This window comes from Bombus flavifrons, chromosome 10, assembly GCF_040668555.2.
Source record: "Bombus flavifrons isolate JBK064 chromosome 10, iyBomFlav1_principal, whole genome shotgun sequence".
Lineage (NCBI taxonomy): Eukaryota > Metazoa > Arthropoda > Insecta > Hymenoptera > Apidae > Bombus > Bombus flavifrons.
Window position 1 is genome coordinate 11,956,938 of NC_138451.1, and position 19,848 is coordinate 11,976,785.

Below are 19,848 nucleotides of genomic sequence, written 5' to 3' on the forward strand. Positions count from 1 at the left end.
AGGTGTTGATTAAACAGGAAACGATGGTTGTTTAACGTGAACTAAATACAATAACGCACTATAATTAAGACAACTAAATAGTTAATTTGCAACTCTCGTCACCACGGTTTCAACGCTCTCTCTCACGCGGACCACACTCTCTCGACAACGCAATTCGCACTTCCTAACGTCTCGATTAACACTCCCTGACTTCTCAACTAACACTGACTGTTAATTCGTCTTTCTCCCTTAGCATCCCTTGGTCTTTTGTCTTAGCCCCACCACGCACGTGTTCCGCAACCGTTCGTGGCCAAGGTCACGCAGGCCTTTTCCGCCTAACTATTCAATCGAAGGACCGACGATACATTGTTGGGCCTGTCGGCACTTCGGCTTTCTCGCGACTTTGTTTACAGTTAGCCCGATATCTCTTAGGCCTCTCGTTCACGATACTACACATCGTCAATTTATTATTATTTTGCCATTATATGCTTTGAATAATAAAAATACTCCCGTGGCGTCCTGAGCGAAACATGTGACTTCGGCGCGGCAGTCAAAGTGTTAAGGTCGTAATCGTCAACTAAATCCCGTTCAAATTATAAATTTTCTAGTTTTCTCGTTACTGAAGCATAGTCTTTCTAATTGAGCTGTAACAATTTAAAGAATATTCCGGAAAATGGAGCAAATATTTGATCTGCTTTTATGACTAACTCGATTATATTGGAGCAATTTGAAAAGTGGTTAAATGAAAACTATGAAGTCGATAAAGTTTGAACGAATTATTCATCGAGAAAATCTGAATAATATGTTTCATTTCGTTTTCGATTTAAGACAAATTGATCCAACCGTTCAATCCGTGCAATTGGCTCGATTTAACGAGATATCGCCGAATCGTTTCTTTCCCCGTAGTCTTTAAATGTACATACACATATAGTGGAAGATACTGTTACAATGTTTATTAATAGCTAATTTAAAATAGTCTGCTGTTTCCATAAAGAGGTAATAAATGCTGCATTTAATTAATAATTGTATACTTTTGGTCAGATTCAAATATTTTTAATACAAATCAATTAATCGACTAATATACTTCCATATGGTTGCGTATATATCAAAAATTGCTCGCTGGCTACGTAAACTCGAATAACTTTCGTTGCGAAACGTTGAAATCCTGGTGAAACGTCACCGTGTTTTGTCAAACTTTTTCTCCTTCTCTTTCACTCTCGAAGAACAGCGGAACGATCCAATTCGCCGAGATTTCTCTTTGAGATTATTTGAGGAACACGATTCGTAACTGCGCAAGGTCAGGCTGGATGTCGGAAATTCAATGGGGTGAGCAATTAATCCTCGGCGATGGAAGAACAAGGAATCGTAAACCTCGAAAACCTGCAATTTCTCCATTCTTTCAAATATTTCTCTCGTCGTCAGTTGAATCTCACATATCTTCTTTGACACGTAAGTTCTTAATATTCGTTCCTTTCGCCTCTTTTTTTGCAACGTGAGCGTTACGTACGTTACGTACGAAAATGAATCGTTCTTTTATTTCGCTACGGCCACGTAAATTCCCTACGTCGCTGAAATAAACGAGGCAAAGTTCGCATAAAACGAAAAAATGGAGGACTCCGACAGCTTATCAAAAAAATTGATATTTATGAGACAGGTTTTTCTCTTTCTGCAAGAGTAAACACCTTTCTTTGGCAGCCAAACAAAAAAAGAGGAGAGGTTTAACGAGGTTTAACAGAATTTTAACGTGTTAAGCAAGAAAGATCAGTCACCTCGTCACACGAATTGATAATCTCTTGGGCATAATAATATCTTTGCTCGGATGTTTTTCACTTGTCGTGCGTCGTTTCGCTTCTGTTAATTCTTTAACGCTCAAACCGCATAATCGTTGTATAAAAAATATAAAATCCATAAATACGTTGTATTTTGTTGGTTTGAGATCAAAGAGACCAATGAACCGAGCTTTAAGTTATTCGCAACAGGTACTTTCATTTATAAATTATTTCTATGTATGATGTTTCAAACAACTTTACAACATATCTATACGCTTAATTTAATTTCCAACTGAATATTATAGCAAAGATTTTAAGGAAATAGATACCTTGGTCTATTTTTTCAACGATTCGATATGGATGAAAAATGTTCCACGAATTAAAACATAAAGATCTACTTCGTCGGAAGTGAAACAGCTGAGTTTTGCCAGAAGAAGCTAGTTTTTAAAGATCATATCGTATATAAGACCTAAAGCCGACTCAACTAAAGTTGTTCCGACTTTATTAGCTATTAATTTCGAGATTAGAGAAATTTCCAAACAAGAAACGACCCGGTTAACAGGTTAATCAAATAAAGTGTAAAGTGTAATAGTCGTTACGTACACGTTCGATGGGAACGCAAACGAAGTAGAAAATGTGAAAAAGCTAACAAGCAGATAAAGACGTAATTCCGACAAGAGCCTCTCTAATTATCTCCACGACAGATATAACGTAATTAATATAAATAAAAGTCGGTTTAAGTGCAAGCTCTGCTGCGTTACGTTAAAAGTATCTGAATACGATCTCGAGTGTCGCGAAGGCAATTTTGTTTCACGTATAAAGTAAACGTGAGTAACAATTTGCTTTGTTGATGGCGTCTACCTTTTTAATTAAGTAATAAGCCTAAAAAAGGGCGAGAGCAGTCTATCACCGCAATGAAATGTTTCCCTTTGCATATGCATGCGTTACACTACGTCCAGAAAATCAATGCACCTGCATACAAGCGGTGCGGAGGTTTTTTCCAACAGGACAGTGGAGAAAAAATACGAGCGCCTTAAAAGCGAGGGCGGACCACGGGAATTTCTAGTATAGCGGTTAAATACCGCTCGGTCGACATCAAAGAACAGGAAAAATCGAGTGGCGTTAGCGTTAAGAATCATTGCTGTATCGAAATTACAGGGGAACGGTACATGTAACTAATACAATTTCGTTGATTTTCCGACTTTGTTGTTGTCTGATGTTGTTTGGTGGTTATAAGAGCGTACTTTAATATAACGCGATTAAAAAAAAGCTATTCGATCCAAAAATATGAACCTTCCAGCAACAGATGACAAATTCATGAAGTTTCGCGAAGAAACTAACAGCGTTCCTAATATTTAAAATGTAACAAACGATATTTTTCATGTAAATATTTTTCAAAATACCCGCATAACGAAATTTAATAAACAGTTTCGGTAATATATCATTGGTTTGACAAGGTGATGGATTTAAAAATGTTCTCGCGTGAAAAATGTAACTTATCGTATCTTTTCCCCGTGATCATCAATATGAAATAGAACGCCGGTTTTATCCGTAAAGAGTATTAAATATTAGCCTCAAACATTAAATATGATGCTGTTGTAATATTACATATCGTAATATCGAAGAAACTACCGTAATATCGTACATCATAATGTTAGAGATCTAATCCATTGATTGATCCTATTTGATATTAAATACACCTTATGAATACTAATTGACGATTGACGATGACTTTATTTGAGAAAAGAATTACAAAAACCGGTATGAAAGTTCGAATAGAAAAGAAACGTAAAACCTGAAGATGGAGAAAGTCGAATTCAAATGTCGAATTTCGCCTAAACAAACACGCGATCAAAATATTTACGTGGTAGAAAATGAGAGGAATGATCGGAGTGTAGCTCATTAACGTATGTTAATAAGAAGAAAGTGAACTTCTAGAAATGTTACCGACAGACTATTCATAGAGACATATACCTACGTAGTAGAGGCTTTACCCTGACACCCTTCATCTCACGATATTTTTATGTGTCTTCGAGATGGGATAGGACGGCTTGACAGACAACGCGTTCAAGCAGAAGTAAAGAGCCTGTAAACCCAACGTCATCTTGATCCATCTGTAGTATCGATTTTCCGTGAATACGAATCTCGAAAGTATTCCCGGTGTATCTACAGCTTTGGCGTGAAATATCGGGAAAATATAAAGAGAAAATAGAAGTAGCGGCGCGGCGTGTACGTGCGCGCCACAGTATGCCATTTTCAGTCAGAAACCCGTGCTACATTTTTAGACGGGCAAGAGACTTTCTATCCCAGCGTATATGAAGAAAAAGATGTGAGGGTAAGAAGTAGTAAGAAAATAGGGAAGAACTGCTTTTACGCCTTCCATATAATTCTCCAAGGAAATATTTTTTACCTATTAACATTATACATGGTGTAATTCAACCGCAGAATTTAACCAAACCTCATCAGTATCTATATTCTATGTGTGTACTCATCTGCTGAATAATCTTAAGATAGTTACTATTCTTAAGAACTGGAAGAAGTTTAGCGATCGTTAAAGGACAAAGTTTGGCTGTTAGGTCGTGAAACTGTCTGCATATACATTAAAATTGAAAAGAATAATTTTGTACATCGTTATAATTTACAAATTATAACGCACTGCAAGATTTAATGTACATGGAAAATGTGTTTGCCTGTTTACAGAACAACCTGACAGACGGGGAAGAAGATCTGCCTGAAGACAGTTTCTCGCTGTTGTCGGTGCTTCTAGTTGGTTCGCTAAACTTCCCATTTGATCGATCGCGACTCGCCCCTCGAAGACAACCCTCTGGGAGGCCCTTCGCTCGAAAACTTTGATCTAAGCTCGCTAGATGTATCCCTCTGTTCCCTTTCCTGTTTCATCCTCTGTTCCATCTCTTACTGTCTTCTGTTCCGTTGTTTCTTCACGCCTTTCGTATTTTCTCCCGCGTCAATTACAATTTGTTTATTTTTTATCTTTCTCGCTTACTTTTCGCAAAAATGAAATATCATCGGATCGTTTCTATATCAAGCATTTATGAATCTCCCTTTCGTTGCTTTTGTATGGTAAAAAAAAAGCGTCCGATACCATCATACATTCGATGCACCTCGACTCAGCTCTTCGAGGGGTGAGTGATACTGTTCGAGCAAACACCATCGATTCTCCGCTAGTCCAGTTTCTTCGACCCATTCTTTCAGGATTTCTCTTTCTGGTCTTGATATTCTTATCCGTGGCGGGCAACATTTTAGTCTGCGTGGCAATTTACACGGACCGCGGTTTACGGAGAATAGGAAATTTATTCCTGGCCTCCCTCGCCATCGCCGACCTGTTTGTCGGTTGTCTGGTTATGACATTTGCCGGGGTGAATGATCTTCTCGGCTATTGGGTATTTGGACCGCGATTCTGCGACACCTGGATCGCTTTTGACGTTATGTGCAGCACTGCCTCTATTCTGAATCTTTGCGCAATCTCTCTCGATCGTTACATACACATAAAGGATCCGCTTAGGTAAATATTCTTTGTTATGTTTAACCGTTTAAATATTGTATCTCTCCTTGATAATTTAAATAACGTACACTTACCGTTTCGCGGTCAGATACGGTCGTTGGGTGACAAGAAGAGTCGCGGTTGCTGGAATCGCTATCGTATGGTTGCTCGCAGGACTCATATCCTTCGTGCCAATCAGCCTAGGCCTTCACCGAGCAGATGAGCCCGTAATGTATGACGATGGTAAAGAGGTACGTACGATAAATATTAGGTTATCGCATGAATTCTGTCTGCTTCTTGATTCGTATCAGTAAGCCATTAATGTTACAAATAAGTAACAGTGCTATGTATAGTAAATCGATTGAGATAGTGAGATAGAAATTTCCTACTTTTTACAATTATTGAGAAGCAAGACAGTTTAGTAATTTATTTTTTGCCCGTTAAAAATCTATATATCTGGTATGATGTATAAAAAAGGATGATCCTTTGTTTAAATAACTGCGCGCCTACTCTTCGATCGTTTTATCTTTCAGGAACATCCTACGTGCGCCTTAGACCTTACACTCACCTACGCGATAGTTTCCTCTTCTATATCTTTTTACGTGCCCTGCATCGTAATGCTGGGGATTTATTGCAGGTAAGCTCGAAATAATTTTGAGAAAATTTACTTGTACAATTAGACAAATGATGATCAGAGGGAAAAGACGTAATATCTTCCGAGTTTTAAAAATAAATATTGAAATATGAAAAAAAATGTTTGGCTCCAAAATACAATAAAAAGACAATTTCAGTAACATAAGATTGATTGGGTATGTATTGAATTTCAAAATAGCTTCCTTGGAAGAAATAAGAAATTTATAGCGCGCCTCCCCTACAAATATAATAAACTAATATCACGAACTTCCTAAGACGTAACAATTTTTTCCCCATACAAAATAATTAAAAACAAAACTTGAAACCCGTTAATTATAAATTATCAAGATATATCATTCAAAGATGTTCTCTCTTATGGTATGATTTGGTATTTCCAGGCTCTATTGCTACGCACAGAAACACGTAAAAAGCATCCGTGCAGTAACGAAACTGCCGGATACCTCAATGGCCAAGAGTTTTCGTGCGAAAAGTACTCGCAACAAACCACCAAAGCCGCAAACAAAAACGAAGCCGACAAGTCCTTATCATGTATCTGATCATAAAGCCGCTATAACAGTGGGTGTAATTATGGGTGTTTTCTTAATATGCTGGGTACCCTTTTTCTGCGTAAATATCGTCGCTTCATATTGCAAGACCTGCATATCAGTCCGAGCATTCCAAGTATGAATATGTCTCTTTCTTTTCTCACAAGATATCGTTTCGAAAGAAAACACATATGCACAGAACCGTAATCGAATGGATTTTTTAATCATTATTTTAAAAAAATGAATATCTGCTTTTTCTGCTATTTCTCATTAACTCACTAAGGACCAAAAATGCATTAAGGTAACATACGTAATATCTTTTTAGTCATTTTGAATTATTGAATCTACTTATAGTCCATATCGCAATTATGAAAAGAAATTTCAAGCATTTGCTCAATATCGTTACCGTTACTAATTTCTTCTTCCATTTAGATCCCACAATTTTATGAAATTTAAAGAAATTCAAGTATTTTATATCACTATGGTAAACTATTTTCGTTCAGTTTCGATTTGTGTATGGACTTCTGTAATATACCTACTACTCTAATACATTTTTATAACTTAAAAGAATAACTCATTTTATTTATGTTTTGTAATAATGTCTTAATTATTTCGCTACATGGTCCTTATTGGATTAAACCACGCCATCATAAAAATATTTTTCAAAAAAAAAAAATTATACTAATTAAAGCATTTTTAAACGACTCTTAACCTAATACAATCGAACTTCAGTAACTCGTATCTCAAGCGAAGAATTAAAGAATTAAAATCTCATAAAGGTTTTCGAATTATAGAGACTCGATCGAAGTTCGACTGTATTATGATCGTAAAAAAGATGTAAAAAAGAAAACACGAAACAAAGTTTGATATGTAACAGGTACTCACTTGGCTCGGCTACAGCAACTCGGCCTTCAATCCGATCATCTACAGCATCTTTAACACAGAATTTCGAGAAGCGTTCAAAAGAATTCTTACAAAGGGTGCGCGAGCCCGAGGAAACCAACCGTCGACTAGCGAATGCGGAGAATTTCGATCCGTGGTTGTGCAAAAACGAAACGGGTCTATGATCGAATGTAATATTAGTCCAAGATCAAGCGCGGACAGTTGTCAAGTCGGAATGATGGCGCAAAGACATCGCGATACTATCGTCAGTGCGATATAATCAGACTCGAATTTCTCCCTTCAGATTTATCGATCTTCCTATCGAACGAATATTGCGCTTCAGCGCATAAAAGCGCGCATTTCGCCTTCCTGCGCATTTCGCGAATTTAAATACAGTTAAAAGATTTTCCATCGCGGTCATTAATCCTATGTAAGTGATTTTATTAATAACACGTAACACGTTAACACGTTGACTGCCACGCGAATTTTATATATTTTGCTCCTTAAATATACTATATACTTAATTTTTATAAAATATTGTATTTGTGCATTTTATATCTAACAGTGTCATCTAAATTATTCATGTTGTTGAAAATTTGTTAGTTTTATAAAATTTATCTTATTTAAATCATTCGAAAAAATTTGGTAACATGTGTCATCGATAACCATCGTGGCAATCAACATGTTAATAAAACCATGTCGGAAATATTACATCCCTCCTGTCGTCAGTCTTGCGCGTGGCACTCTACGTTCTTGGTACGAATTTTTCGATCGAATCGAAGAGCGTTACATGAACATATCCATATATAGTAGTTAAAAAAAGTATTTATACATACCTTTATTTTTCATTTTCATTTTCACAATATCATTTTTTTTCTTTTTTTTTTTTTTTGTAGCCATATGAAAGTACTATTAAATGACACAAAATTTAATATACCTAAACCTAATTAATTAGTATGTAAATGCTATAATAGATACAATGGTGTACAAATACTTTTTATAGCCACTGTAATTTTTCAAGTTCCCATAATGGTAACGGGTGGAATAAAATTTACAACCATCTAGAACAGTAATCGTAACCGTCGTTGTCAACTTCAACTTTACTGTTTCATTATACAGAAAATGTATTACAAAATCTACAAATGCTTTTCGAGATATCCAATTCGTTGACTTATCGAGTTTTCCTCGACAGATATTCCACGTATTTCTTGTATCATCTGCAACAACCAGATTTAAACCACGTACTTTACGCATAAAATATCTCGAAATAATATAGATTTTATCGCCATGAGCAACAGTCACCAAGTAACAGTACGTTCTCTTTCTTTTCCTTTCCCCTTTCACCCCAAACAGAAAAAGGTTACATGTGGATTTTTTTTACTAAATATTTTTCTTTCATCCATGGTGAAAGGGGAAGAGAATTTATCGATATAAATGGACGGTTAAGAAAAAATATTTACTTAAAGACAATCACCAAAAGGTAGTTCAAAACATATCCGTGAGACATAATCTGCTCTTACACTAAAAGGAATAAACACGAATTATCAAAAAAAAAAAAAAAAAATCGAACAGGAGGATATCAATTTAAAAGTAAAAAAAAAGAACAAAAAAAATAAGAATTAAAATTCGTGGGTAGAGAAATTCGAAACTAGAATTTAGGTAACATTCTCATAAAGCAATTGTAATTATAAAATCATGTTAATAGCGCATCTACGATGTGAAGCTGGATGTTACATTGAAGTACTAATAGTAACGTCTATCGAATCGTAGCTTATACATATTAGTATTAGGATCGCGGTGGAATCCGCACAGATTCACTTTCCATCTTGTAAATAGTCATTTATTTATTTTTCTATTTGACGGGACACCAACACGCGATCCACGTATTTTTGCATTGTAAGCGATATTTCGTTTAGGTGCTAACGTGTGGCAAAACTGTTGCGCAACCCGTCGAATCTCAAATCTGCGTCACTTATCTAAACGAAAAAAATCCTTGCAATATGCAACCGACGCTCATTGAGTCTCTTCCATCATCTATATCAGCGATTTGCAATGTGTACTGCATTCCGACAAGAGAGAGACTACAGTTAGGGTATCGTAATAAGATAAAAAAAATACAAAAATCTTACGTTTTTTCTGTCGGAATGATACGTGCACGAAGTCGATGTATACTAATGATATATCTGAATGATCGTTCTCTGTAAATATATTAACGTAAGACTTCCACGCGAATATTAAATTTGCAACATTTTATTACATCCTTATCATCCTATCTGTTCATTAATAACTCAAATATACAATGTTTTCTCAATTTTTCATTCTTTTAAAAAATAATATATTCTGCGTCAAAACGTGTCTTGTTTCATTCGAAGCATTTGTTAAGTGAATCGGTTTTGTATCTTCCCAAGTACGATTGCTTTTTGAAACTTGGAGAACATCAAGAAGATTAGAAGCTGACTTTGGTATAATGGGATACAATACTAAAGCAGCTACTCGTAAATTTTCCAAAGCTAAAGAGATCACAGCTTCAAGTTGCTTTACAGAATTGGGATCTTTGGCTTTGCTTAATTCCCATGGCCGATGATGTTCAAACATTTGATTAGCAATGCGCAACATATTCATCACAATATCCACTGTGCAAAGCAAATTATATTTCTCATAATATTCCTTAGCTTTTTCACTTAATTCTTCCAAAGCTACTACATTTTTACGAGCTATCTCGGATTTTAAAATGTTTGTATATTCGGCAGAGTTATATATTATTCCGTCTGGATTAATACCTTTACCAAAACAACGATTAACTAAATTACCTAGTGTATCAGCTAGCTCAGAATTTAGTATATGCTGAATTTTTAAATTGTTATAATCTACAAGGAAGAAATAAGATATTAGAAAATAAAGAAAGGGCAATATTTGAAACACATACCACACATTTTTTGTCTTACTTGCATCTGTGTGCAGCACTGCATGTCGTAAGAGAAAATATCTTAGACCATCTTGTGTAAAATTATGCATTGCTTCAAAAGGTGATATTACATTTTCTTTGGATTTTGACATCTTTTTATCTTTAACAGTCCAATGTCCATGACATATAAGTTTTTTTGGTAATTCAAGACCAGCAGCCATTAAAAATGCTGGCCAATATATACCATGAAATTTCAATATATCCTTTCCTATAACCTAATTTAGAAATATTCTTAGATTTGTATAGTGACATTCTCAAATTAGAACAAAGTAAAGATATTCACTTGTGCAGTTGGTGGCCAAAATTTTCTAAATGAATCATCTGGATATCCCACTGAAGTTAAATAATTGACTAATGCATCCAGCCATACATATACTGTATGAGATTCATCAGAAGGAGTAGGAATTGCCCACGACACTCTCTTGATAGGTCTAGAAATACTTAAGTCTTGTAAATTGTTTAACCACGGAATCAAGCTCGTCTGATATATTTCCGGTTCTATTACATTTGCTAAATATAATTTCAACCATTAAAACTGCAATTTCTTTTAATTAAACCAAATTTGTTAAATCGAATTGTATATATACCATTTTCCAACCAATATTTTAATTCATTTTTAAAAGAAGACAATCGAAATTTATAACAATCTTCCTCCATCCATTCTAACACATCCCCTGATTCTGTATATGCTTCATTAATATTTGCAGAATTCTGTTTTACTACATCTTTATCTGGGACAAATGTTTCTTCTGATACATTATACCAACCAGAATATTTTCCTCGATAAATATATCCATTTTTTTCTAAACGATTCTGCAAAATTTTAACTTCATGTATTTCTCTATCCAATCTTATTGATTAACACTCTATAAGTTTAACTACCCAAAAGTCAAGAACTGCTTCTTGATGTCGTTCTTCAGTTGTTCTAATAAACTTTGAATATTCAACATCAAACACATCACACATTTCTTGAAATTCACGTGAAACCCGAGTACAATATTCAGGAATAGGTAAAGTCACATTACTTGCAGCTTTCTGAACTTTCATGCCATGTTCATCTGTACCTGTACTTAAAAACACAGCATGTCCTAGCATAGCATTGAATCTAGCTATGGCATCTGCCAAAACTGCTGTATAAAGATGTCCTATATGTGGTCCTAAGGAAAAGTAACAAATCAATGTTTTAATATTGACTGTCATAATGTATATTTCTATGCATTTATAAAACAAATTCTTCTATGTTTATAATAACATACCAGCATTAACATAAAATATAGGTGTAGTAATATATATATTTTTCATTGCATGATCACTAAAATTCCTTTTTTCAACATAATTACATGGTTGTGTTCTTGTCATTACGAATGGAAACATCCATGAAGACTGAGTATGACAAGATCTTGACAGATTGACTGTAATTAAAATTAAAATTAATGTATATTATAACTATTCAATACAATGCAAATGCATAAGAAATAAAACATCTGAAAATCAAGTGTAGTAATTGTAATTGATAAATAACTCAATATAAATATTTTACTTCATCATTTATTTTCAGAGCACTATATACAAATTCTGTATATCCACAGTATCAAATACAATATAATTGCAATAAATTTTATATGCAAATATTCAATTATTGCAATTCCAATTGTATTGATTCTAACTGTGCTACAAGATCCATATACTTAAATTCATCAGGCTTATTAGTAAAAGTTTCCAATAGTTGTAATCTCTTTGTATTATCTGTACAATAATATAATTGTAATTCATTCACTAAACACTGTGCTTCTTGCACGTTAATGCATTTTTTATCAAATTCGCCGCGCATAAGAATAATTCCTTTATCATCTCTTAATTCTGTATAATGAACCAAAGTTAGACATTCTGGTGCATTCTCTTTATGCGCTTGATACCACAAAAGTGGTGTCATATGGATCTCTAATCCATAGAATTGACTAACAATAAACTCATATCCTTGTTTCCTAGGTAATGGCAACAAAAATGTCGTATGATGCTTCCCACGTTCGAACATTTTATCAAATTGCTCTGGTGTTAATATACCACATATGTAATCTTTATCTTTATGATAATCTTTCCAAATTTTTACAATCTCATCCTTTGATTTATCCTGAATCATATCAACTTTCATTATGGTATTTAAATGAGCTTGCTCAGGTTGCTTGTTCTGTTTCAAATATGGTTTTGCTTGACTTTGATAATATTTATACTCGTCTTCCTGTTTCTCTTTAATTTAACAATATATATATATATAAATCTCAAAAAAAGCAACATATAATACTTACTTATGAATAATTATTAAAAAGTAAAAACAATTAAGTAATATGTTGTTATATCACTCACATATTTTTTCTATATTTTTATATTTTCTATATTTAAATAATAATAAACGAATAACATATATATATAATAAAAAAAGTATATAGATTTTCATTTGATACATTAATAATAACAAATATTAAGTATTTGCAAAATATTATATAGGTTATTATACCTTTCCTTCCTTGAATCTTCTTTTCTTCATTTTCGACACGCTGTAAGAACTCATCTGGACTAGTTTGTTGAAATTTCGCTATTTTATTAGCATATTTTTCAAAAAAAGGATTTTTTTCAAGTCTTCCCAAAACTTTTTCAAGCTTTGTACAAGTTGCCATAATGTATCTCTTATTGCAATTGTTTGTACAAAAAGAAACGTTTTTCATAGATATTAATATTGGTAGTCGTATTGCTTGTGAAGAAATTGCCATGAATCACTCAATATTTGTTAGTTAATAATTCAACAATGTAAACGTAAAAAAGTTTTCGTTATACGTTTACTCGTTTCGTTATACGTTATACGTTTCGTCTTACTATATATACACATATAGCATACATCTTAGATATCGCTCAGTACTTAACAAAATTCGGAGTATTTTGCTCTGAATACTATCAAAATCATAAACGGAAAAGTGCTTGTAACATTTTCTAATCAAATTTTCATTCAATTTAAAGCAAACTATAAATAAGAAATGCAAAACGCATTTCGTATCAATTTCTAATAAGTAGCACAAGGTTCCGGTACGATCAGTAATGTATCTATGTATATACGAATATACATCCTTAAAAAAGTAATGGTACTTTTGACCTATATTGCTCTGAAGTACATTATATGTGTGTACAACAAAAATTATAAATATTGTTCACAATACTATATATATTTTTTACAAATTTCAAAATTCTTACTTCTATATTACTTGTTCCACAAAGAAATTATCTAAGAGTGTAATTCCATACTCTTAAAAATAAGTATTACAAGAGTATGCCAATATCAAGTAGAAAGAACCAAATCTTTTTAAATCGTTTAATTTAATCGTTTTACTCGTATTATTTCTCATGTAAGGTATAAAAATTTAAAACTATCGAAAAAAATATGAAAATATAAAATATTCTTGCTTATTCTTTCTTAGTTTTCATTTATCTTGCCAATGAATATCTTTTTCTTTAAATGCTAAATAACTGTGACAGAAAGAAAAATGTGACTCGGGAGAAAAAGTTCCATTTTAATAACACATGTTTCGACTTATATAGACGTCACTGTAAGAGACGGTGTTCATTCGAGGAATCGCAATCAGATTGATACAGACCTGGCGAAAATCTAGTACCGCGAATTCAAGCGAGTCATTTTGCACGATTAAATTTTGAGACAGTGGTAAACTCGTAGCTGAGCCGAACGAAATTTTTCTCGTAATTAAAATAGAAAGTTTCCGGATGGTTTGATCGAAAAGATAGCGTGGTTAATTAATAGCAATTCGTTGATAAGGACTCTGACTTGAACGCCGCCCGTCGTGACGCATCGTTTCCGCAACGTCAGTTGCTCTCGTGCTTCTAGCGAAAGGGAAAATGTCGGCGTATTAGTGGGGTTTTGTTGTGCCACTAGAGAGTGACTTTTGGGCTACCTGAGCAGATTTTTATCGAAGAAAATCGTCGATCGTTACGACTTTGGGAATAGTCAACATCGTCGAGTTTGCCAGTAAATGGCGTATAAGTCCTATCGGGTACGCTTAGTACTTTAAATCAGGTTCGAGTCCGACGTGAGCCAGTCGTAGCAGTCCGCCGTCGGTTCTAGCGGAGGAAGGATAGAAATAGGGAAGCCAGGAGCAATATGTCGATGCAGTTGGCAATGTCAGTAGCAAAGAATGAGTTTATCGTGGGTAGCAAATACAGGCTGTTGAGAAAGATTGGCTCGGGATCCTTTGGCGACATTTACCTCGGTATCAACATCTCTAATGGTGAGGTAAGGAGTACCGTTTCACGTGAGACGACCTGCCAGCACATCTTCCACTCCTTGTCTTACTTCTTTTCTTTTTTAATTTTTCATTCCGTTCGTAACAAGTTATTCAACTATAAATCCGTATCGTGACAGAAATTTCTCCTTATGATACTAAACGTTATTAAACTTCTTACGAAATATGTTTTTTTTTATGATATTGTTATTGGTTACATGAAATACCCATTGTTTTCCCTTGGAGAATTTGCAACTTATAAACTTTCCGTTTCGGTAAAGTTATGTCTATTTAATCGACATATAGAATTACAATTTTTCAAAATTTCATGGCGTTTATTTAATTGTAAACGATCATCCAACTTTTTGCAATGTGATTGACCTCTATATGTAAAAAAGAACAGTATATTTATTGTTTATGTGTGTAAATCGTAAGACAATGTTTGTTACTAAAATACATATATCTGTAATGTTTGTCATAAATTAGATAGTTCAAAGTACCAAATAAGCGTTTAAAAATTGCTCCTATATCGTTAAAATCTTTTCTGCAGAAAATAAAGTTCACATCTAAAATCTGCAAAATTTTTTTCAATAAATTGTATCCTACAGCATATTACATTTCGTACTTTACATAAAAGTTTTTGTTATTATATTTTTTGCTTATCAATATTGTGTGTCATCGAATTACATTTTATTTGTCAAACAATTGTTTTTGGTAATAAAAATGATACAAAATTAATTAATAAGATGTAACAGTGATTTCATTATTGATATATGACGACAAGTGTTAAATATTTAATATATAACATATAACAATTATTTTTATATTAAATACAGATTGGTTGTATATATATATATATATATATATATATATATATATATATATATATGTGTGTGTGCAAATTTTAATACAATATTAAAATAATAAATATAATAAAAGCATAATAAATTATGTAACTTTCTATATGTACTTATAACATAAATATTTATTTATTTAAAGAGTGCTAAATGAGAATAATTATGTATGCCATGCAATAATTATATAAATAGTATGAATTTAATCGGTAATATGTGACTTATAAAAAAAAAAAATAAACATTTTATATAAAGACATGTATAGAAGACAAAATATTGTAAACCTGTAATAGTTTATATACAAATTATATTAACTTCTTTCAATATGTATTAGGTATATTATGTATTATTCTAGGAAGTTGCTGTTAAGTTGGAAAGTATACGTGCTCGACATCCTCAACTCTTATATGAGTCAAAGCTATATAAAATTTTGCATGGTGGTATAGGAATACCTCATATACGTTGGTAACTATTACCTTTAACAGCTTTTTTTATTTGTAAAGAGATATCTAACATGTTATAGATATTGTTATCTAGTATGTAATTAATTTATAAAATAGACAATTAAGTTTGCTTTTTGAATAAAAATACAATTTTACTGTTGTTTTCTTATTAAATGTAGGTATGGGCAAGAACGAGAGTATAATGTACTTGTCATGGACCTCCTTGGTCCATCTCTTGAAGACCTTTTCACCTTTTGTACTAGAAGATTCACAATAAAAACAGTCTTAATGTTAGCAGATCAAATGATTGGTAGGATTGAATATGTTCATTGCAAACATTTTATTCATAGAGACATCAAACCAGATAACTTTTTAATGGGTATTGGCCGTCACTGTAATAAGGTATATTTTAACAATGTTAAATCATAACACAATTTATAATGTAGATTGTATAATAATTTTCATTGTAATATCATGATAATTGTTCCTAAACTTTTAGCTCTTTCTTATTGATTTTGGATTAGCTAAAAAATATAGAGATAGTCGTACAAGACTGCATATAATGTATCGAGAAGATAAAAATTTAACAGGCACAGCAAGGTATGCTTCGATTAATGCACATCTTGGAATAGAACAGAGCCGCCGTGATGATATGGAATCACTTGGTTATGTGCTTATGTATTTCAATCGCGGATCTCTTCCTTGGCAAGGACTTAAAGCTGCTACCAAAAAGCAGAAATATGAGAAAATAAGTGAAAAGAAAATGTCCACGCCTGTGGAAGTTTTATGTAAGGTAAGTTTAACATGTTTATGAACTTATAAATTTTCTATTAAAACTAGAATACGTTGTATTATTTAGAAAGAAACTTATTTATTTTTTTTAATCAGGGATTTCCTGCTGAATTTGCGATGTATTTAAATTATACACGAGGTCTACGTTTCGAAGAAAGTCCAGATTATATGTATCTTCGCCAACTTTTCCGTATACTTTTCCGTACATTGAATCACCAATATGATTATACTTTTGATTGGACAATGTTGAAACAAAAAAATTGTCTCCCTACTTTAACAACTGGAGGTGGTCCAGGTCAATCCGCACCAACTGCTCAGGGGCAAGGACAAGCCCAAGCTCAGCCACCAGCTCAGACCAACGCTCAACCAGGTGTTTTTTGCTATATCATCAATTATACTGCATATTACATCATCTTTAGTTTCTATACATACATTAAAAAAGCAACATATAATGTATAATCAAGAGCAGTGAAAATTGACTATCTTTTTTCGTTTTAATCTCTCTTATTATTACAAAATTTGATATACAAATCATTATTGACATTAATATTCCGTTTCGCTAGTATTAATCGTCATTTGGTATATTATTCTTCATTTATATAACGTACAATGTACTGTTTGTTTCAGAAAGGATAAAACTATAATTCCTTGTCATTGCATCAATCCTATTTGCAGTTATTGAAGTGTCCAAGACCAGGTACTCAACTTTGTATGAATGCCATGCAAAGAGTCAAATCAATCAATCCTCTAAGTTTGCATTAAGGAGGAGATTTATGGTTACAAGCGTATCGTACACGAGTAAAGGACAATGCCACGAGTACACGTTTGTGAATTCGCTAATTAGTGAAAACTTCAATGTATTCTCAGTGCTTAGAGTTTTGGTTGATCCACCTCTTTGTGCTTAAAATCCAAGTGAAATCAGCCAGAGGTGGCTTGTTCTTATTTTGTTATTACCTATTTAATTCACCGTTGATAATAATTGAAATAAAGGTTTTGATGCCCCGAAGACCTTTGTAAAAGATTACACGTAACGGTGTAATGTGTGATTTAATCGAAAATCCGACGAACAATTTTCATAGAAAGAAAGAGAGGATGCGGTTTTGACTACTCTTAAGCATTCGGGGTAATTAATTGAGTACATCGTATAAAATTTTATATCTATTCTACAAATAGAAACACAAACGTGAGGACGAGTGAATGATTATGCGAGAGTATGAAGGAAATATATGTGTACTGAGAGATAAATACAGTTTGTTGCTTCCTGATTTTTGTTTTATTCTCAGTACAATATAATATAAATATAACGTGTGCAACTTCGAGAGAAATGTTAATATTTTTCTTACATAAATTATCATGTCAATGGTATCAAAGATTTTTCTTTGATACTATTAACACTGTGGTAACACTTTTTTTCTATATGAGTATATATGTATACATACATAAATATGTATATATATACACACACAACGTAGACATAAACACATACATGCGTATGTACGAGTAAGTGGAAGTATCTTTGAAGTAAATACTGGAAGTAATATTACTATTAAGGCAGCAATTTAATTTCTAGATACGTTGTATCGATCAAGAAACGAACAAATTATTAGCTACTCTGACCTAATAAACTTCACTCTTTACTCTCTTTCTTTCTGTGAGTATATTTAGTCGATCATGATAAATAAAATGAATATTAAGCAGACTTCTCTGTATTGGAGATGGATTACAGATTGCTTTACATTTGAAGAAAAGAATATATACAAATAGTACATAAAATACTTGATGCATGGAAAGCAACTCTGTAACCAGTTCCAGCCAAAGGACTTCCTTCATATAGTTTTAATGGCAGAGACTGTGCAGTAGTATTTCCCGCGCTATTGCTTCGATATTAAGTTTATGTTGCGTGACTTACGAGATCTTTAACCGATCTGGCAGTTGGTTGTTAATATGCATAATGAAATCTCGTACACGAAGTCACGTTAAACACAGTAGAAGTTTTAAAAAAATTCGTTTCTGTCATTGAAAATTTTTGTTTACATCAACCATTCTAGTTGCGTCAATATTCACGTCTATGTTCCAAGCACTACTTCCAAAATGATATATAATCAATAATGTTAACTCATGTCCTTACTACAAAAATATTCTTAAAAAATAAAAAAAAATAATAAAAAAATGTCCAGTCAACGTTAGTACGAACCAAGATACAAGGGATAATACGACTGGATCCTGTGTACCGTTATATTTTGGAAGGACAATTTGTTTGATGAAGTTTTTAGACAGTAATAAAAAGAAAAGAGATATAATCATTAAATATCTTTGAGTGAATGTATGGTTTATTATTATTATTAATATTATTATTTTTATTATTTTAATATTATTGCTATTATGAAAAACAAAATTAATGAATAAAAGTGTGTACTACTATGCAGCGAGAATGAATGAACGAGTAAGTTAATGAATAATTAATGATATAAGCACTTATTACTATCTGGTATGTATGTATGTATATATAGGATGTCCCGTGAGGTATTCAACAAATTTTTCCCACGTGTTCAACAAATCATTCTGAATAAAAAAAATGTCATATACTCTATAGATCTATTTAATTTCGTTATCCATCAAAAATAATTCATTGGATGAATAGTAAAAGAACAATTCAGTTACGTTTTTTACATAGGCAATCTTCAAATCATGTATGTGATGCTAATTGTTTTTAATGAACTTACCACCATATGTATACTATAACAGAGTTCTTATAAAATATAATAGTTATATAACAAGATAAATAAACGAAATGTTGATTGCTATTGATAACTTGTGTACTCATAAGAGTGAATTTATACATTCTACTTAATGTTGTATGCTAATTTTAATAATACTAATATTTCTTATTTTCTATATTTTAATCGTGGAAAAAAGGGTGGTACTTCAAAAATCTTGTATATATGTTTTTAATATATATACAGTATATATATATATATATACAATAAATAAATATATATATATTTATATATATGTATGTGCGTGTGTGTATGTGTGTGTGTGCGCGGGCGCGCGCGTGTGTATATTCTTTTCTATTAATATTATGGTAGTAAAAAACAAGATAAAATTTGTATATTAATTTGAGATCAATATAATCTACATCTTACAGATTGGAAATAAGGAACTGAACCATTATACTTGAAACAAAACTAAACATTTATC

At 32.6% G+C, this 19,848-nt stretch overlaps 3 protein-coding genes across 4 annotated transcripts in view; 2 read left to right on the plus strand and 1 right to left on the minus strand.

Moving 5' to 3' along the window:
* The window catches only part of Dop1 (dopamine receptor, D1), a 59,953-nt gene extending 48,864 nt beyond the window's left edge, over positions 1–11,089 (plus strand). Inside the window, exons 2-7 of one of the 2 annotated variants that reach the window (XM_069121778.1) lie at positions 4,449–4,518; positions 4,962–5,271; positions 5,360–5,501; positions 5,784–5,887; positions 6,282–6,564; positions 7,306–11,089. In XM_069121778.1, the coding sequence (XP_068977879.1) occupies positions 4,449–4,518; positions 4,962–5,271; positions 5,360–5,501; positions 5,784–5,887; positions 6,282–6,564; positions 7,306–7,590 (1,194 nt within the window). In that variant the 3' untranslated portion in view covers positions 7,591–11,089. Of the gene's footprint in view, positions 1–4,448; positions 4,519–4,635; positions 4,892–4,961; positions 5,272–5,359; positions 5,502–5,783; positions 5,888–6,281; positions 6,565–7,305 lie in introns of those variants that run through there. The other variant, XM_069121780.1, reaches the window with a different exon arrangement.
* Positions 9,613–13,106, minus strand: MetRS-m (Methionyl-tRNA synthetase, mitochondrial). The gene is made up of 7 exons (XM_069121788.1): positions 12,791–13,106; positions 11,532–11,687; positions 11,158–11,432; positions 10,863–11,088; positions 10,559–10,785; positions 10,256–10,490; positions 9,613–10,177 (listed from the first exon to the last, which is right to left on the minus strand). The coding sequence occupies exons 1-7, from the start codon at positions 13,041–13,043 to the stop codon at positions 9,618–9,620; spliced, it is 1,932 nt and encodes a 643-aa protein (XP_068977889.1). The 5' UTR covers positions 13,044–13,106; the 3' UTR covers positions 9,613–9,617.
* A 1,036-nt stretch (positions 13,107–14,142) lies between these two features.
* LOC138184102 (casein kinase I) lies at positions 14,143–17,653 on the plus strand. The gene is made up of 6 exons (XM_069121784.1): positions 14,143–14,569; positions 15,768–15,877; positions 16,035–16,257; positions 16,355–16,648; positions 16,744–17,017; positions 17,275–17,653. Exons 1-6 carry the CDS (start codon positions 14,438–14,440, stop codon positions 17,289–17,291), a joined length of 1,050 nt encoding a protein of 349 aa, XP_068977885.1. The 5' UTR covers positions 14,143–14,437; the 3' UTR covers positions 17,292–17,653.
* Positions 17,654–19,848: the final 2,195 nt, after the last annotated feature.